The sequence below is a fragment of the Pithys albifrons genome, chromosome 1 (genome assembly GCF_047495875.1).
Source record: "Pithys albifrons albifrons isolate INPA30051 chromosome 1, PitAlb_v1, whole genome shotgun sequence".
NCBI classification, from domain to species: domain Eukaryota; kingdom Metazoa; phylum Chordata; class Aves; order Passeriformes; family Thamnophilidae; genus Pithys; species Pithys albifrons.
Window position 1 is genome coordinate 28,235,745 of NC_092458.1, and position 20,753 is coordinate 28,256,497.

Consider the following 20,753-nt stretch of genomic DNA (forward strand, 5'->3'; position numbering starts at 1 on the left):
ACATAAGCAGAGGGCTAGAATAAAGCCCATATCCTCTTGCCTGGTGGATTAAACAAGCCTCATGTGCACCATGCCAGCCCAGCTCGTGCCTTGCAAGCAGGCACAGCCATGAAAGCTTTGTTACTGTTAACCAGGATGTGACTCTACGAGAGTTTCTCTAACACGTTAGTGCAATAAATGCAACCCCCAACAACGAAATCCTGAAGTATGGAGTGACACCAGTTCTTTCCTCAGGGACTCAAAAGTTTGCTTAGCATATGCTCTAAGCAACCAGTCAGCCCTTGTACATAATATTTTATGCATGTAATCTTATTCTCCTTCAAACTTACATGGCTGTAATCAAGTTCTTCTTTCTCTCTGTCATCCTATGCTTCTTAATTCTTTTCTACTCCTTGCATTGGTCTTCTCCTTAGTCTCTCTTTCCTCTCACTTTATAAGGCTTATTATTGTGCATTTAACTGTCTTAACTGTCTATTCTGTATTAAATTTAAAACTAAAATAAAAAATATGACCATTCCAAAAGAAAATGGAATATGAAATGTGGAGTTCATGTAATGATTTTTTTTCTCCCATCATTCTGTCCTGTTCTTCTTTCACCCATTTTCTGTCATCTTGCCTGTCTGATTTAGCTGCTCTTTGAACATTTTTGTACCTATTTCTTTTTATAGCATCCATTGCAGTAAATGCTGATTTTTATTTAAGTCAAAGAATAAACTATATTTAAAACAATCTCACATGAAATTAATCTGCAAAATCTCAAATTAACCACTAAAAGAAAAAAAAAGGAGAAATTTTCATATTATCTAAAAAAAGGATCAATAAAAAATCTATTTTTTCAAATCAAAGTATAGTTTAGTGATGGTAGCAAAAATTTATATCAGCCCTCTGAGACTGAATTCTCCTTATATTATCAGTGACATATAGTCTCACCTGGTGGTAAAAAGAAACTGAAGAAAAAACAGCATTAACTTTTATCAGAAGATGATGTGTTTTAAAAGATCTCTCTAAGTGGCTGCAATGGCAGCTTGTGCAAAGGGCCCAGGAAGCCAGGCAGCAGGGCGAGCACTGCCTAGGTCCATCCCTCACCAGGCTGCAGAGGGCAGACAGTGGGCAGGGACCCATAACAGCTGTTTCCTTTCAGCCTCCACCCACTCCTTACACAACTGTCTGACACCAATCACCATGCTGCACTGGACCCAGACTTCTCAGAGCACCTGCTTCTTACCATAGGCTGAAGAAAATTAATTAAATCCCCCGTTCTGTCTTCATTCTGCTGCCTTACAAATCCCTAAACTTGGTGCCTGTGGGTAACAATGCTCTTCCAGCTGAAATGAAGGATTAGTCTTTTTGCATCCAGCTTCTGAAAAATAACCCCCATGCAAACACTTTGGAAGCACAAAAGTATGGCTTAATTTCAAAATTTTATCTTTGAAAAAAAAGGCAAAACTACATTTAAGAGACTAAGGATATGTGTGCTAGATTTTCGCACAGCCTAAGAATGGTATTTCTGGACTATCCTCAGGAAGCTAACTTTGGTGCCAGGAGTTTACATCACCTGATGAATTCTTTGTCACCTAAACAGAAAAAATGACTAGGTAAGATCCGTATCACAGACTCCTCCTAAAGACTATGCACCCTCAGCACAAGGCTGAGCCCCCAGGCTCTGCCCCAGGCTACCACCTGGACAGCCTGCCCACAAGGAGGTGGGAGGCAGACCTCTAAGCTCTAAGAGGCTGAAGGGCCTCTCAGCTCAGCTGCAGTTGGACCCCCAAAGCTTCTGTCACCACACTGTCCTGCCCATCTCCATAGACACATGCTGCCAGATTAGTCAGGGGTACCCAGCAGAGTTACTGGGTTCTTAATGCATCTTGGGGCCCAAATGCTGTCCAATAAATGGGCCTAAATGCTCTACTTTTGACTGTCCTGAGATGAAGAAGTCCAGGCAGCTCTGCTTTGCCCTACAAAGCAAGTGTAAGCTGCTATTCTCTGATGCCCTCCCTCTGGCAGCACGCAGTGTACGCCACATGCTCTCCTCACCCAAGACTCTTGAGGGGACTGGCAGAATTATACCCTCAATTACATCATAGTTCTTACTTGAAATTAAAGATTTATTCAGACTTTATATGCAGCCAGATTGGTTAGAGCAAATGTATCAACATGAACTTCACATACATACAAAAAGTCACCATTTGGCAGATAATTGGATATTACAGAATCACAGACTATTCTGAGTTGGGATGGACCCACAAGGATCATCAAGTCAAACTCTTAAGTCAATGGCCCACTCAGAGGATTGAACCCATGACCTTGGCATTATTACAACCAAGTTTTAACCAACTGAGCGCATTGCAACAAACAAAGGCAAATATTTTATTTTATTCTGCTGATCCTGCTTTGTGACTAGCATGTTTCTAGAGGTGCAATTAAAACAAATTAAAAAAATAAACAAACAAACATACAACCCCAAACAAACAAATTTATACTCTGTTCTGTCTGCAGGACCAACTGAAAGCACATCAGGAGGGGAAAACACAATGTAGTTATGTATCACTGGTAGTTGTTAAGGGAAAAACAAGATTATAATTCCAGACTAAAAACTTGTTTCATATCTCTTCTAAGAGCAATCTTCAGTCAAACATTTGAGATCACCTTAACTGGAGGAAGAGGCCGACTAAGATTCTCAGAACTGCTCAGAATATCAGCCTTGTTTTGTCCCAAATAAGCACATTTTTTGATATCTCCCTCTTTTATCTATGACAAATGGTTTCAAAGTATAAGGTCTTCATGGCATTGGAGATATGCTTTGCCTTCTACAGTCAGAAGCAAAGTCTTGAGGGAAATCCCATTTGAAGGCTTCATTTAGCCTGGGACAGAGCATTTAACTTTGCATCATCTCAAAGCAAAAAAAAGCCCAAACAAATTACAGGAAAGTAGGCTCAGATTCACACAAAAGAAGTGATTTCCATAGGACACTTTCATTTTGTCTCAGTTTAAAAAAAAATCTTGTTTTAAACAAAATCTTTCCAAAATTCTCTTCTTAGGAAAAAAAGATCATTTATAGTGTGCATTTGAAAATTAACACAAAGCATTGATCAGCAGCTTATTAATTCAAGAAGATTTTAGTGTCTAGATTCTAAAACAAAGACTGTACAGTAGTCTGGACATACGAAACACAGATCATGTTGGGATGAAAAGCCATTGATCTGGATTGGCCTGACCACAAAGTACCACTTTTCTATTAAATGTTTTCTACGGGCATTCTACATTTTCTCTGTTTTGTTTTGCAGACATGAGTGAAAAAGTGTTTCTCTTTTGCAAATAAACAATCCCTTTAAAGCAGACATATCTCTTGGAAAAAGTCTGTCTTCACAAATAATTGTTCCAATTAGGGCCATGGGATTTTCGCATGGACTAATTTCCAATAGTAAATTATAAGCTAGGAAAAAGCCTGCAGTATTTTAGGCTGGGAAATGAACTTTTCACAAGCCTCCAGATCAGAAACCCCCAACTGCCATGACAGAGTTTTTAAAAGGAGAAATTGATTTTCTCCTTGTATTATTTTTCCTTTCCTCCAGTACACATATTTTTTTTTTTCTCTGATATATCATCAAATTTCTAAAGAGAAAGAAGTAGAGACACCATGTCATTAAAATGAGATCCACATTCCAGGATGTTTCGTTGCTGTAAATTATTTTTCAAAAAAGCACAAGTGTGTGAGCATAATTGAGATTGGATTAAAATGAAAGGAAACACAAAACAACAGCAAATCTTGCCCAGAGCCACAGAGATCTCTCTCCCACCACAGGTCCACACATTTTTCATGCTTGAGAGGTAAAATACTGTCAAGGATTACTTTTCAACTAGGTCAAAATAAATGTCGGAAAGATGATTTGATTTATTTTGCTTCCTCAAGTCCATCAGTTGTAAAGAGCTACTCCTGCCAAGCAGCCTGAAGTCAACAGTAATCTTGATAAGAGAAGTCAGTGGCAGACATAAGGTGAAGACTAAATAAGGAATAACACACAGCTGACCATTATCTTGGGGAAATTGATCAGGTTCTGGTAACAGTTCACATCACCTGGTCCAGAAACAATACCTCAATATAAGAACAGAAATCCAAATTGAAACATGATTACAAGGCACATAATGATTCTCATGTTAGATATTTTGCTTAATTGAGGAGTATAGTCTCCTTAGGAATATTTGTTTTTCTTCTTACAAGCAAGATTTTCAAGCACCAAGTACTCAGAAAGATTATTTAAAATGCTGGCATTACACATCTCCTGCAAGCCTTGAAATAGGCTGAGAAGGGTTCTGAAGTGCACGTGAGCAAGCTAATTTCCATTCAGATGGTGAAAATGTGGCACAGATGTCACGTGTCATGTAATCTTGAACATATTTCATTTGAAACTTAGATTTTAAAATTTAAGTCTTAAAATAAGAAGTCTATGCCCTGCATAGAAAAAAACCCCAACAAAACAAACAAACAAGAAGGGAAGCCGTTTCAGAGTCATGGGTAATATTTCCTGGTCTTTTCACACAGGTTATTACAGCCAGCATCAGTATTTCTACACTCCTTCCCTCTGTTTCCACAGAACAGGTTTTTTACTTGCACAGTCGGGTTTTTTTTACACTGCTTCAAAGTTCCTTTCAAATACCTGCTTCCTAAGACTGCATTATGGTCAAAGTATTGCTATTCTTACAGCCCTCTGTTCCTAAGAGTCTAATATCAACACTATATGAACACTGATAGAATTTCTTAAATATCTTGAAGTTCTGTAATCTGTATATGCTACAGTACTTGTAGACAGGGCTGGACACATGAAGCAGACAGGGTTTCATGTGGGTTTGGCTGCAAAAATTTCCTAGACTCATAGAGTTACAGAATGGCTAAGGCTGGAAAGCAGCTCTGGAGATTGTCCAGTCCCAGCCTCTGCTTGTACTAGGCCACCTGGAAGTGGTTGCCCAGGGTTGTGTCCAGATGGCTTTCAAATATCTCCCAATATGGAGAGCCTACAAACTCTCTGGGCAAACTGTTCCAATATCCAAAAGCCCTTATGCTAAGAAAGAAAAGGAGTTTTCATATTTTTAGAAGGTATTTCTTGCATTTCAGGATGTGCCCATTGCCTCTGGTCCCATCACTGGGCACTGCTGAGAAAAGCCTGGCTCATAACTTATTTAAGAACTGGGACATCTGTTCAGAGCTTCAATTCTCTGCCATTGAAAAATAGCCCTTGAATTACAAATTAAGCATGGACATAGTGCTGTTGGTCCTTCAGAGATGCAGAGACTCCTCTCTGGCTCTGACCTCTCTGGAGCCTTGCTGTACTGCTGCAAGGATGGAGTTGACAAGAAAAGACCAGCACTGCCCTCACACTCTGGTTGACCAGAGGCTGTCATTTCACATGCAGCTCACTCCAGAAGGTTGCTCACACAGCCCATAAGAACTTCAAATATAGGCTGTTTTCCATGTTTACTTCAGACCACAAGTTCACCATGCTCCTGGCAGCTGGATCTCCAGAGCAGAAGCCAATGGCATTTCCACAGAAAATATTCTACTTGTTAAAAAAAATTAACTTCTAAAACCCTACATGTAACCCACATAAACAAGGACTATAGAAAGTAGATCTTGGAACAGAGACATGAAAGCATTCCAGAGAGAAAACAAATTGCTTTTTCTTGGCTTTGTCTTTCAGTATTTGCTGGCAATTTTCTTGGGAACAGACAAGGTCTGGAAATAGCTCACCCTGCCTGCAACTACTGCTCAAGAGAGAAAAATAATGGAATATTAAGGGAGGTGTCGAACGCAGGAGCACCTTTACCCAGTCACTGCTCCACATCATGGCTCTACAAGAGAATCAAAATCCTGTAAAAGGATGAATGGAAGCTTTTTCCAGCCTTGAAGAGGCAATTTAATTTTGAAACTCCCTTTCTGCAGGTTGCCTTCACTGGGGCAGCACAATCAGCAAAATCCTAACCTCAGAGCTTCAGTCCCATTAGTCACACAAAGCTTTGGTGATTTACAGTCAGAAAATAATTTCAAGACGTCTGACAGGACTTTGTTATTCTGCCTACAGCTACACCTGTGCACTTCTTTGGCTCTAAGTTTCAATTAGAGATAATTTAAATATGAGAAAATCATGTTTCCTAGTGGCAGAGCCTGTTAATGAAATGGGTTTCACATTACCAATGGAAATGGGAATTCAGGAAACCAACAGGCAGATCTTGTGCCTGCATTATGAATACATTTTATATTTGAGAGACTTTATCTCACTATCCAGATCTGCAACTCATCTTCAGCTGTGTGAACCACATTCATATCCCTCTTAATTTCTGATTTGCCACACTGGGAACATGACAACTCAATTTCAAAGGTGTTTTAAGAAGCCCAAAAAAAACAGAGGATTCTCTACTGTTCTATATGTCTGTAAGAACTGTGGGGGAAAATCTTGTATTGAGTTGTACTGCGAGTCAAAAGGAGAACTAAGGAAGGCATAAACAAGCAGACTTAATTCAATCATGTTTTTGCATCAAAATAAAATGTAAGACAAACAGAAAAGCAGGACAATTGGGAAACTTTCCACCTAAATGATTTTATCAGAGGGTTCTGGAGATACCTTTCTGTGGATTAAAATTTTACCTGCTTAATATGGAGCAAAAAGTCACTAGCTTTACTGGATAAGGAACATAATTGTTACGAGCACAGAGAAATTGTATCAGTCCCTGCATTACATTCTTGTACTCTAGTGAAGGGTCTTCTGCTCGTTGTTCATGTGGAGGGTCCAGCCACAAACAGATTAACATATCCAGTACTTTTCAAGATTCAGATATTTTCTTATGGCTTTAATATATTTGATATATGGAAGGGAAGGGAAGGAAAAGAAATCTTAATGCTTAGGCAAGGCTCTTACACTTGTCATCAAGTGACAAAGCAGAAAAGCTCTGCAGTTCCACACAGGGTCCTGCAAAGTGGCATACTGTAAGATCGAGACTTCTTTACTCCTCATTCATATCACCACCCTGTCTTTCAAGATGTCTTCATAAGCCTGGCATTCAGCTGTACAACTTTAACTGAGGACAGTCCTTGACCTGCCAAAGCTAAGTACTGGAGATAAGGTACTGCAATGAAAAAAGAAAACATGTAGATGGAAACTGCACTGTTATTGCTAGGAAACTCTTTAAACCAATCCTACCAGTTTTTCAGTATCAGTAGTGGTAGAGAAAGGATATTCCAATAGCAGGCTGTGGTAGAAAGGACAAAGTAGCCACATTATGTCTAGCCACAATCCCAGGATGGTACAATTTTACAACTCAAAACTATACCATGAAAAGTAAATCTGACACAAGCAAGCATAAACTCATGCATGCTTATGCACACTTACAGAAGATATGTCTCAGCTATAAATATTTTATACTATTTTTGACTGGTTGAATGAGCACTTCCATAATGATGTCTTTGACAGGCCATGTCAAAGAAAAAGTCATGGGTGACATTTTTGCACATACTAACACAGTATCAGTCTTTGTTGAACTGGCATACAGAACTCTTGCTCATGGGCTGAGAATACTACCAACAAATATAAAAGTTTGAAAATTCAGGAACTTCCAGCAGCTGACTTCATGTAACCGGTAGAGAAAGTTAACAATAAACGGTCTGGTACAGAGTGGAAAAAGATGGACTGTTATGTTAAAAATGGTGCAGAAAGCATTGCTGGAGAAACTACCCATGAGTTATTCTGTAGTTACGCTTGCTATGTATCGGCTAGATTAACCATTCTTCTGTCAGGTAAATTCTTCAATCTCAGATTAATAACAAGGAAAATCTCCTTACTTATTAGCAGATTATAGGGAGCAAGAGACCTTATCATCTCCTTATTCCCTGGCTGAGCCACATACAGCACAAACATCCCAAGAGAAAGCTCTGGATAAAAAACCCAGGCTTGTTAAATGCACATGAATTGCTTTTAAGGCAATTCATCCTACCGCTTGGCCCACGCTGTCTTGATGTGGGTCAGACTGTAAATGACACAATTTGGTTGCCACTGTGCTAACCTCTGCATTCCTCTGACTCTGAGGGAGAAAGTCTCTTCTTCCTTTCTCACCTGACTTCAAATGGAAGTCTCATGAATGCCATGGATTTAGCACGTAGTTTTACAATTGTGGTTTTATTTGAATTGCCACAAAAATGTTGGGTGAGATTAAACTCAGGCTTCTCCTTTTGAAGCCTGAGTTATACTTACTATAAGTTATACTTACTGTAACTTTTACACCCTGTTTTCTCACTAACTTTTAATTTTTTTCTGCTTGGAGTCTAGTTGCAACTCCAGCTCCTAAACTGCAGTTGTGAGAGCCTTCCCTTGGTACTGTGCTGAGTGATACTTATGCATAAAATTTTGCTAATTGCTGATTCCATTGGCATTCGTAAACCTATGCTGGAATGAATGAAGCTTTCATTCATGTTTATATATTAGTTTCCAACATTTGTATGTTTGTAATCATCAGGCTAAAACCAGCTTTCACTTGCAGAGACATAAACTGAGGGTAACTGAGTCAGTAGATACACTCTATTATGTAAGTGGAAAGAGTCTTTTCTAGTATCATTGAGAATTGAGTTTATCACAGAAACCTCCCATTTCCACAACTCGTTGAAGTTCGTTCATGATTGGTAACTGAAGTTACGGTTACATTTACAAGGGGTTTGGATCAATTGAAGTCCATCTCAAGAGTTCATTTTGTTCTGAGGACTTGAAATAGACACTGCTACAGGTCAGTGGAATGCTTAGTTCAGATAAACTCTAAGTGTGCTCTCCTATGCACTAATGCTCTTATTGCTGCAACTCATCTCCCAGGTGTCCAAAGGAATCCTCATCAGGACCTACAGTGTCCTTCCTGGTGTAAATTGGTGCTCAGCAAGCAGGCAGCAATTGAGGGTTGCCTGAAAAGCACTCTCCTGAACTAACTAGAGACCACACTAACACAGACACACCCTATATGCAAATTACAGAGACTTACCCAAATCTCTGTGGCAATCCCTAGCCATCAATGATTTTCCCAGCCATATAATTGCTACTATTAACAACACAAGTTCCCAATTAAACAAATGGAAGTAAGATAAATGCTCACATCATTCCGGCTTCTCCCAGCTTTATGATTCAGAGTGTACAATCTGTTGCCCTTGGTCTTTTGGAAATAAGTGTCCATGTGAGAATTTTAATGACAATGCAGCACTGCTTCTGGTTTGTTCTGGGTATCTGAGGGCTTTCTAATGGTCAAGCGAACTGGGTCTATCATGCCCAAAGGACCTGTAGCTTATTCATTTCCACTCAACTGCTCATGTACTTCCTCACTCTTTACATTTAGCAATAGGTTACTCGGCACAGAAACTCAAAAAACCAAGAAGGATACCTAAACAGTCTGGAATCACCAGGGAGAGGAACCAAGGAGGTTTCTGGTGTAGTGTCATGGGAGAGGATGGGTGGTAGGGAGAGGTGGTGTGATATATTGCTTAGATTTTCTATGTCCTTTAGCATTGCTGCTTCCTAGGTGAATGGCTGCAACTCCTTTCCTCTCCAATACTCTACTATCTTTTGGCATTGGCTCTGCTTTCAACACCTCCAGCACCGGAAACCAGACTTTCTGCCTTTCTGTATTCAGAAATGTTGTCAGTCCTTTTTTTCAGATCTTGGTATGCTTCTACAAAAAAAAATAACATCACCTCTGCAGACAGCCTTTTTATTACTATCCTTTATCCTCCACTGAAACTGTTAGCACATTACTGCTCATCAGCTATTTCATAGGAATCACTTATTTACATGCTTTGAATCTCACTTGTAATTGAAGTAAGTGTAGATTATGTCAAATAAAGCTACTTACCCATAGATATCAGACAAAGCCCCAGACAGACAGTAGGCCAAAACATAGAAGGATGACAGTGCCTTAAAAACACTGTAATTACTTGCACTCAATAAATCTGGCACTTTCTCAGAGCTGTCTCTGGAGATGTTTGTGCTATGTATGGCTCAGCCAGGCAACAAGGAGAGGACAAGGTCTCTTGCTCACTTCTGCTGTCTAACTTGCTTAAAAGCAAGGAGATTTTCTTTGTTCTTAGACATCTGAGATCTGCATAACAAACTAATGGCATCCACTCCCGTTGTTTGTCCATATAAAAGGAGAGCTATGCTGTCCCAGTGCTTGACCATGCTGGCTGCCCAGCAATACCATTTTGAGAAGTTCTCCTTCAAGAGTCTGAAATTCCAGATGGGAACAATTTTTGTAAAGCTGTGTTTTTACATGAAAAATGCTCAAAGAAAAAGCATGGGGAAAGGGTCAAGATAACTCATAATGTTTTTTATGTAGTGACTAAACCAATCTTGAACTGCAGCTTTTGAAAAGGTGATATGTTTGCACAGCCCAGTCTTGGTCACAGTATCTGCACACACATCCCATTACAAAGCAAAGTGCAAATTCATTGATAAACAGTATAACAGGAGTGGCACTCAGTCTCACACAAGTCTTTGGTACAGGATATTGCACTTCCCCTCAATCAGTGAGGAACTCTGAAAAAGCAATACTCTTCCAGGTTTTTTTTTAGGCCAAATCTACCAGGACTTGAGATTACTAAAGCCTCAGTTGTAATAATTACAATGAGGAACAACTTCAGTTAACTTCAGGTACATTTTCAGCTTCCTCAAACTGACATCTGTGTCTTAACAGCCCTCTGACTGAGGGCTTTAGCTGACCTTTTAGCTGTCAGAAAAATCAAGAAAGATTAGGGTGCTAGAAAAGCCCATGATCACACAGATGGGAGAAAATAAGACAGATTCTGGTTTATTCAGCTTCATACAAGTCATGTGATGTAATTAATTCCAACTGGTTTTTGTATCTGTACAGTAACTTAATGATTTTAATGATGTAATAATTACCTTTTTCCTTTCATGATCCTTCTAACTATGCCTTAATTTATTATGTTTTAAACTAGCATACATGTACCCCCGGGCTATGAGGGATGCACATTTATTTAAGCCAAAAGATAAATCTTAATGAAAGGGGTTTTTAACACAATAATTAAATGCATTTTGATCATCATAACAGTAATTATTAGAGGCACAAAAACAGAATCACATCTTAGGAGAGGCCATGAAGATCCTAAATAGGGTGGATTAGCAACACTGCCCTATTATTTTGCCAAGAAATGATACATCAAAGTGGCAGGAGTGAATCATCTTACACTACTAGGAACTACACCCAGTGAAACCATGAGACAAAAATATGAGATGCACTAACCTCCATCATAAATTGCAAATTGTAATCACACAGCAAATAGTGTGCAACATGCCTTTTCTCATAGTTATAAAGCTATGCTCTCCTTATGCCTCCACAAACATGATTGCTCATCAGATAAAACAACGGAAGAACCACAAAAGCATAGGAATTTTGGCTTGATATGAAAGGTCCATTTATTTTTAAGAAAAAATTGATTTAGTCCATGAAGGATTATAAGCTCTCAGCATGTATCAAATAACTCAATCAAACAGCCTTGTTCTTTACAAACCAATTACCTCCTAAAAACTCACTTTTTAGTGAGATTATATAATAGGAGGCGAAACCAGCAATGAAAAGAACATACACAGTCTTACCTGCTCTCATTCTCACCTTAGCAAAAACTACTGGTATTCAGAACTGTTGCCCAGCTATGAAATCGTTTTGCCCGGACACACATGCAGGCAGACTGTAACTTGTAGGCAGCCCTTTTACAATGACAAACAGTAGAGAACTCAAACAAAGCTGAAAACACTGTTTAAAACATATTCATTTTACCCAAGTCAGATTTACTTTAGGAATTAGATACATAGAACCACAGAATAGGTTGGGTTGGAAGGCACCTTAAAACCCACATAGTTTCAACTCCTCTGCCGTGGGCAGGAACACCTTCCACTAGACCAGGTTGCTCAGAGACCCACCCAGTCTGGCTTTGAACAATTCCAGGGATGGGGCACCCACAACTTCTCTGGCCAACCTGTTTCAGTGCCACAAAGAAAAAAGTTTAACAATAAACAAGGAGACCTCAAATAAAAGGAAATGGCAGCAAAAAGAGAAGAAAAAAAAGTTTATTAAAGAAAAGGATATAGTACGGTACCTTTTCCAGACAAAGTTTCTTCTTTTATTTTCCTCACCGCTTTTTGGCCCTCATTTTCACTGTTTCCAGCTGTCAAAATACAGAAAATAAAAAATCAGTAATGCAATCAACTTAAGGAGTGTGAATATAAGCATGTCACTGTGAAGTGCTAACCACAGTGTAAAACCAGTATGAAGCTTTAGGTGAAAAGGTGTGCTTTGTTACTGTCAGGCAACTGAGGTTTTTGAAGAGGGCTGTACAAATGCACGGCCGTTCACGCGAGTTCTGCCTCTTTATCTCATTTATTCATATAAAATAGGACCATTTGCTGTCTGGACTAGTAGATTTGAGATGTGCATCTGTGAGTCAAGTGAATTGTATCACATCCAGATTCTGCAAAAGGTTCACTACAGGTTAGAGCAGACTTCCCCTTTCTCTTTTTCCAAAATATAGACTTCCACATTTGGAGGAAAGTCCTCACTACCCTGGCCCAAATACTTAGAAAAAGCTGTACTGTGGTTAAGCATAAAATGTCTTTTGTGCCATTCAGCATAGGAGGGTGGTTAATAATTGTCTGATATTTGGCAATTTTTTTATAACAACTTATATCAAAGGAAAAAACACAAGTGCAAACAAAATATTGTGCTTGATAATACAAGTTAAATTAAGTTTAACATTCAACTTATCCAGCAACAAACACTTTCCATAACAAGAAACATCAAAATACGTATTGTTTATCTAAATTGGATAAAAATACTGATATCCCTTATGAATTTTATGAATTTGCCTTCTTGTTTTCCTGATTATGTAAACCTCTGCCTTAGTTTCTACATGGTTTCTTTTATCTTGTGCCACTCTGCAAGTGTCCAGTCCTCCCTGTCACAGTGTCACAGAATAAGATGCAGTTGGAAGGGACCTCAGGAGGTCACCTGGTTCAACTTCCTGTTCACATTAGCTGGTACGTGCTCGTACTTACTCTCAGATGTTACAACATGCTTTATAGTGCTATTAAACTAAGTCATGTCATCTCACAGAGAATGTGTTAAAAAAAGTGGGAGTAAGCCCTTTGAGACAGAGCATGTGTCATCCATTGCTTGCACTAGCTGAAGGCTCAGAGAACTGAATGGAGATTTTTGGGACAACCCAACTGTTTTGAGGAGCTACTGCATCCTTTTGAGGATGGTGCTTAATTTCTGCTTCTGCAGTAATAAACAAGGATTTGAAACGCAACTTTTTTTTCATTATATACAAGAAAACTCAGCATTTACATAAATTTAGCCAAAGTAAATACATTTAGTATTCCAGATACTAGAGAGAAAATAATTCTCACCTGAAAACTAGTCATACAGCTCTACAACTCTTCTCCATAAATTCCATTAACTATGGGATTATATTACTCAGACTGACTAAGAAAGAAAAAAAAAAAAAACAAAAAACAAAGCAGATATTTGAAAAATTTTGTTCTTGCTGTTTTTTTCTCTTTTAAACCATCTGACTTGTACAGAAGAAAAACATTCGGTTTGATGTTAATTTCCATATACAGATGCAGCATCAACAAGCAAATCCTCCAGTGAAACTGCCATTTCTGGGGAAATCTGTGCACAAGGCTTATGGGAAAGCGATCAATTTTCCTCACTGTTCCACCTCAAGTGATGTACAAAAGTAGGATTTCAATGTGTTATTATGCTGGATAGAGTTATACTAGAAATAAAAATATTTTTGTGCCAATTCTGTGAAGGTTTTAACTGATTGCTCTTTCATTCAGCACCCCTCACACAGAGATCTGGCTTATTAAAGCCTCCAGTGTCTTCATTTAACTCTCAGTATGTTCACTTAATTTGTTCTTTTAAAAGAGCTTGTGTTCACAACAAATTTTAATTTGCTTTATTTTGGTGTTATATAAATGGTTATTCATTAAAGCTCAGCACCTTCCAAATGAGATCATTTTATTCATATTTGCATATTTTTCACTCTAGACCACTGGAAAAAAAATTACTTCACTAAACAGTCACATCAGATGTCTGTTTGCAGCCTGATTCAACAAAGAGTTTGAAAACCAGATACTGGAGGCTGTAGTACCAGAAAATTGAATTAGCCTCAGTGAAAACTGCCACTGTAATAGAGGCTTTTGAAATCCTTCTTTCAAATAAAATCCTGTAGCAAAGAATAAAGTCACTGAACAAATGACCAAAATCCTTCAAAAAGTTCGAACACATCTATCAAAAAGATACCACAAAACTGGGAGGATAAACTATGCTTTGAGTTAAGGAGATCAGCACCCCCTTGCCAAGGATGGGTGGGAGAGGAAAGGAATATTGCACTGTCACACTGTATCTCTTCTAGCACATCCTTCTGGGACACCCTGTGCAAAGTGAGTGGCAGTCATGAAAAGATCAACCTGCTTTTAAGTGCTACATTAATTATTCAAAATTAAAACAAAACAAACAAACAAATGAAAAACCACAAACTCCCAACATTTTAAGCCACCAAGCTAACACAATCAGCTTCAGGTTGGGAAAAATTAAAACTAATTTGCATTTTCTTCATGAAGTTGGGTCACTAAAGAGCACAACCTTCAAGAGCACTGTACAGGTGTACAGCACCCTAAACTGAGGAGGAGGATGGTTTACTAAATAAGGATCAAATTCTTACCACTGTCAGATGGTTTGGGTCCTCAGTAGCATACTTACAGTGATTCTTTAAAAAACTTTGTGGTACACAAAATAATTCTCTGTCTGAATTTTTTTTCAATGAGTCACCATAATTTTCATATGTTCCACATACCCAAATTTATCCATTTTAAGTGCTATATCGTCTGTAGCATAAGATCTGCCTACTCTGAATTCAAGTGGTTTGGAGGCAAGAGTAAGACAGGGAAGACAGGTCAGGTATTTTATGCAGTGAGGGAATCGCAACAAATTTTTTGAGAAAAAGGAATTCATCATTTTGGGAGCTTAGATCATCAAAGTACCCAAAACTGTAATAATCTTGCTTTTCATGCTAATTTAAAGTGTCTATTGGAGCTCAAAATAGATATAGTTGTCTCAAGACCTCTTTACACAAGCTGTTCAGAGCCCTATCTGATGTTTTTCTTCCACTTAGTCCCCACAGAATAGAAACTAATAACATAAAATAAATTTATTCTAAATGCATCCACCTGTATAAAATCAGATGTCATTTCCAAGGGATAAAAAAATCTAAACGTTAGCAAAATACTGAAACTTGTCTTAAAAAAAAAAGTATATTTAAATACAATTTTTAGTAAAAAAAAATTACTCTTCAACATTCACGTACACAAACACCACAAGTCAAAACACATTGATACAAAGCCACTAGAGAAGTACATAGAAAAATTCTTAGCAGCAGCAATAGGCTTTGGATCTTATCCTAAATGTCAGGCTCTGTCATCTTAATCACTTAAGTAGATCCTAACTCTGAAAGTTATTTCAGGGATTTTAAAAGAACTATCATAGAAATTTCTCAGTCTGAATAAAGCTAGAAAAAGCACAGCTCACAGAAACCTAGCATGGGCTAAGAACACACTATTGCTAGTTGAAGATTCTGATACATCTATATCTATTCTTTATAATATTCTTTTTAATTTCTTTGAATGTGAATATCTCTCCAAAAGAATAATTGCTACTCACACACTGAATTTATGTACAAAATTGATCCTGATAAAGCAAGAGTCTTTCCAACTCATGTTTTGCAAAACTTGGAATCTGAAATATTGATGTTTCAAGGGAATGTACTGCAGGGCATTATAAAGAAATTTAAAAGTCTATGACCAATGATAGAGGCTCTAAAGCTTACAGTTGCCTGGAGAGAATAAAACAATAAATTCAAAAAGCCCTCGCTCACCTAAGTTGTCAGGGGAAAAATTTGTTGGCTTTCAACACAAAAATGAAGACAAATAAAACTTTTTCAGATCAATACCAAGAAGATGCAAACCAACCAGCAAGTGGTTGTCCGGAGAAAGATCCAACCCCTCCAGCTTGGAACCTGGGAGCCGCCCTGAGTACCAGGGCACTCCTCAGCCTGCGACAAACCCACTGCAGTGAACCCCAGGAGGGGAGGCAAGGGGGAGCCCCCAGCTCTGCCCATGCATTCCAGCTGCTGGCAAGTGCAACCCCGTCATTCACCAGTGCCTGGGGAACCTCAGATAAACACTCATCCCTTGACTTATGTAGCCATAATTATGTATCAGTTAATCCTTGAAACAATGAATAACTTTACAGGGCTTTCGGCAAGCCCTATGGCCCTCCCCTCTCTACACTGCTGAATCAAGGAACCAAAATTTAGAAGTGGTGCCCATAAACTCTAATGTATATGTGCATTACCAGGAAAAGCTTGGTGGTACAGTAATAATTCTGTATAAGTGCATGCCATCTGATTAAGGAGTTGCAAAGGGTGATGGTTACGTGTCTTTGTGCAACAGAATATAAAAAAGTTTCCAAATGGAAATTTGAATTAAGGTGCCTCTTCAGAGTAGCATAAATCCTTAATTATGATTGGAGGGGAATTGATTTCACTGGAGTGCGAGCCTGAAGACAGGACTTATGCGGGCACCCAGCGCCTCAAAAGAAAAACAAAATCCTATCAGCTGGTGTTAGGATTGTGAATTTACAAGTGTGCACAACAAATAGCACACGACTAAGAGAGAGGAATGACTGCCCCCAAAAATCTCTGAGGATGAAAAATTTGAACTCAGTACAATTATAAAGCAGGTTTTTAAAGGAATTTCTAACATCTTCAGTAAAAAGGAACACAGATCTTGTGTCTCAACTGTAAAACATTTAAGGCAAGTGTAAGGATGTGACCACAAAAAAAAAAAAAAAGTGACAGAAACCTTCCTTATATCTAGAGATAGCACAAGGCTTTTGTCATCCAGTTAGCCATACAGTAGTTACAATTAAATACATGCCTTTCAGACAAGAAAGGTAAAAATATTGTTGTAAGTGTTCCTTTAAGAAAACAAGAAAAACTGAGCGAGAGAATGTTGGTTTGCAAAGAGAAAAGAAATCCTCATTCTTGCCCCAGGTTTCAGCAACCCACCTGTTCCAATGAGAAGTTAAGAACGACCCTGCTTATCAAACAAAAATACATCTAAACAAGTGCCCTGTTTCCAACAATAACCTTAAGCAGGTGCTTAAGGAGAAGATGTAATTGACAGCATTAAGTCTAGGAGTGGTATTTTCCAGTACATCCTCCCAGAAGCAAGAAGTTTCAGGGATTTCCTGACTCAAAAGTCGCACGTAGTCTCTCAATGAACTCCTCCACTACTTCACCTAATTGCACGTTGAATTCATTCAAGTGCTTGACTGCCAAAGGTTTCTGGGACAAGGCTCTGTGATTTAATGACACATTTAATTACATTCAAAAGGTTCTACTTCAGTAGAAGCTGCTTTATTTGTTGTTTTATTTTGTTGGATGCTCTCTACTTTGTGTACAATATGACAGGGAATGACCACTTCTCGTTTACTTTCTATACCACTCATAATTGCATGATAACACACCTCAGTCATCTGTTTGGAAGCAAAGGAACTTTTGTTCTGTGCCCCACCTTGTACAAAGCCATTTCAATACTGCTCCCCGTCACTCTTGAAATTTTTCCAGTTGAACAAGACTTCTTTTGAGTATGCACAACAGGATGAACTAATGGTTTCTACAGAAGAAGAGGGACGCTTCCTGTCCCGTTTTCTTCCTCTTTCCTGCTGAGTTATACAATTTTATTTGCCTTTATGACTGGCATTAAGTATCGATGGTGTTATACAGAGAGCTTACAACAGTAAATCACAATATTTATTTAACTTTTTGAGTCCTGTAGTTAATTTAGATCCTATTCTTGTAAATTCATAGGTGTGGCTGTTTTTCCTCATATGCAGTATTCACATTTACTAACACTCTGTATTTATCCATCCCTTCATAACCCAGTCATTCACTATTGGGAGATTATTCCCCATTCTTCACAGTAGTTAAGATTTCATAAGGCATCTCTGGACACCGTCCAGTTCCACCCCTGCTACAGCTGGTAGTCCAGGACCATGTCCATACAGGTCTTGAGTATTTCCAGGAATGGAGACTTCACAGCCTCTTTAGGTAGCCTGTACCAGTGTTTGACCACTCTCAACATTTAAAAAAAAAAAAGGCTTTTTTTCCCCTTTAGGTATTTATGCACATGAAAACGGTCCTCCTGAACCTTCTCCCCTCTTCAGGCTGAATACAGCTTTCTCAGCTTCCCCTCAGATGTCAGGAGCTCAAATCTCTTAATTATCCATACTCAAATTAATTTGAATGTCCTAAACACATTTATGCAAAATGCATCATCTCACTGTTCACCCTGTGTTCTGTATCTATCATTTATAAATGTACTGAACATATGTCTATGGGGCCTTGCTCCTGTCCAAAGCTGACAAATCATTTCTCAATATTGTTCTCTGCCTCCTAAGCCATTACTAATCTACCAGAGATCTTTCTCTTATCTCAAGACAAGCCAGCCACTTTAAAATCCTTCAGCATGAACCTTACCAAAAGCTTTTGAAAGCCAAGATTAAATTAATTCACACAGTTGTTGAATACTTCAAAGCATTTAATAAATGCTTAATGAATAAATTAAGCAAATGCCTAGAAAAAATGCACTAACTCTTCCAAAATTCATCAAAACATTTAACTCTGCATTTTTTAAAATGTCTGATTTTTTTCCAGTATAAAAAAATATCACATTCACTGGACTATGCACAATGTCCTTCCTGCCCAATACTTGTATTTGCTCACCTTACACTTCTCCTATAGCAAGGATGATTTAAGGGCCTATGCAGCAGACACTAGTCCAGAAATACTTTTATGCTTCTGAGGCATTTTGATTTTAATCACAGTGGCTTGTTTTAGACTGGTTTATGTTTTTTTCTGTTGGATAGTACTATATTCATACTGAGTATGTACTAATCTCTGTACTATCATAAGCACTCTTTTTAGCTGCTCATTTTGCATACTTCTTCAGAGACAGTGAACAGATTGAAGACTTCAAGCCCGTTTAGTTGCTCCTCATAAGGATGCCTTTCCATAACTCTGATAAGTTTGTTTTCCTCCAAATCCTTTAAACTTTTACACTACCCATTTTGAAATAGGCAGATCAAAACTCAACATAACATTTAAGGTTCTGGCCCACAAAGGATTCCTACAGTTGAATCAACTCCTGTTGTCTGTTTTGTTTGTTCTTTTTCTAACAATTTCTAATATTTATTTTGGTTTTTACAAGCTATTGAGCACCCCTGAGTTTCATAGAATGATCTATGTTGAACACAAGATCGACCCTCACAGTGATGATGGTCGATGCAGAATGCGTCATTTCTTTTTCTGAAGTTAAGGTTGCACATGTCTTTTTTAACACTCAGTTTCTTACAGTCTTCCTTTAACTCCTCACACATCCATGGTCTTTATTACCCTGAATAATTTAATACAATTGGAAGGACTTGTCCCTTCACTATTTGCTCCTCCTCTAAAATTGTATGTTGAAAGTGTGGGTTCTAACGCACATCCTTGTTGAATACCAGGGATAACACTCTCTCTATTAAGAAAATAAACCTTTATGTCTTATGTTCTGTCATAACATGCAAAGTTATTGTATGAATGCAATGGCATTTGTACTTAACCTTTGGGCTGTGTAGTGTCCTGAATAACCTTGAGAATTTTGCTTTAAGGTTTCTAGAAATCCAAACAAACCATATCAAGCCAAATCTCTCTCATTGTTCTGATGGCTGAGCTCAGTCAATCTAAGTATTTTACTGTGTAATACACCTGTACAGTTGATTGAGTTCTACTTCATATTAATGCCCAAAAGAGAATTCTTGTGTTCTAAGCATCTTTTTAGACGTTTGTCAGTATTTTATTAATAGTTTCAAATGTACCAAGGAATGCTGCAATGAGTTCATAAACAAGCAGTATTAAACCACTGCCAGTTATTGAAAGGAAAAAAAGTAATTTTAAAGACAGGATGTGACAGTTTTCAAACAAAAATTGGGGACTAAAGTGTTTGACAAAATTCTTACATATTCAGAAGGCTGTGTGTGGCTGTGTGCACATGTATAGTGCATAAATAACAGACAGTACTGTAAGTAGAGTTTTTCATAACCCTAATTACAGTGTACTGATATGCTAGAACCTGAACAGAATGACAATGATGAAGCAATCTGCAAGTGTTTTCTTAATGCTTACTCCAGAAAAAAGAAATCATCACCCACTTTTAATAGGCTGGTAACATTTTGATACTTACTGACTAATTCTAGAATTCATCCAAGCCTAACAAAACCTGGCTAAAATTAGGAAGATAAATACTTTTGCAGCAAAAAAAAAATGATAGCTCAAGCATCTCATAGATCTATGTATAGTAAGAAAAGACTATTCTTAAAGTAACCCATAGAAATTTTCAATAATTGAAATTAAATCAAACTGTCTTTGAAAATGAACAATTGCACCATCTTGATAGGATTTAATTATCCCTCTAAAGTCACTTTGTAGTATTATACAATATAAGAATAGTCTGATTTATAGTGCAGAGAATACAGCTTGAAAATTGGAAACTAATGTGGATGAAAGAGGCAACAGAAATCCCTTGCTTGGTCTTCTGAAGGGCTTACAG

General features: G+C 38.1%; 1 protein-coding gene across 5 annotated transcripts in view; it reads right to left on the reverse strand.

Moving 5' to 3' along the window:
• The window catches only part of DHRSX (dehydrogenase/reductase X-linked), a 218,515-nt gene that overhangs the window by 114,755 nt on the left and 83,007 nt on the right, over window positions 1–20,753 (reverse strand). For all 5 annotated transcript variants that reach the window (XM_071548368.1, XM_071548350.1, XM_071548342.1 and 2 more), the window contains one exon: window positions 12,137–12,205. In XM_071548368.1, the coding sequence (XP_071404469.1) occupies window positions 12,137–12,205 (69 nt within the window). The remainder of the gene's footprint in view (window positions 1–12,136; window positions 12,206–20,753) is intronic.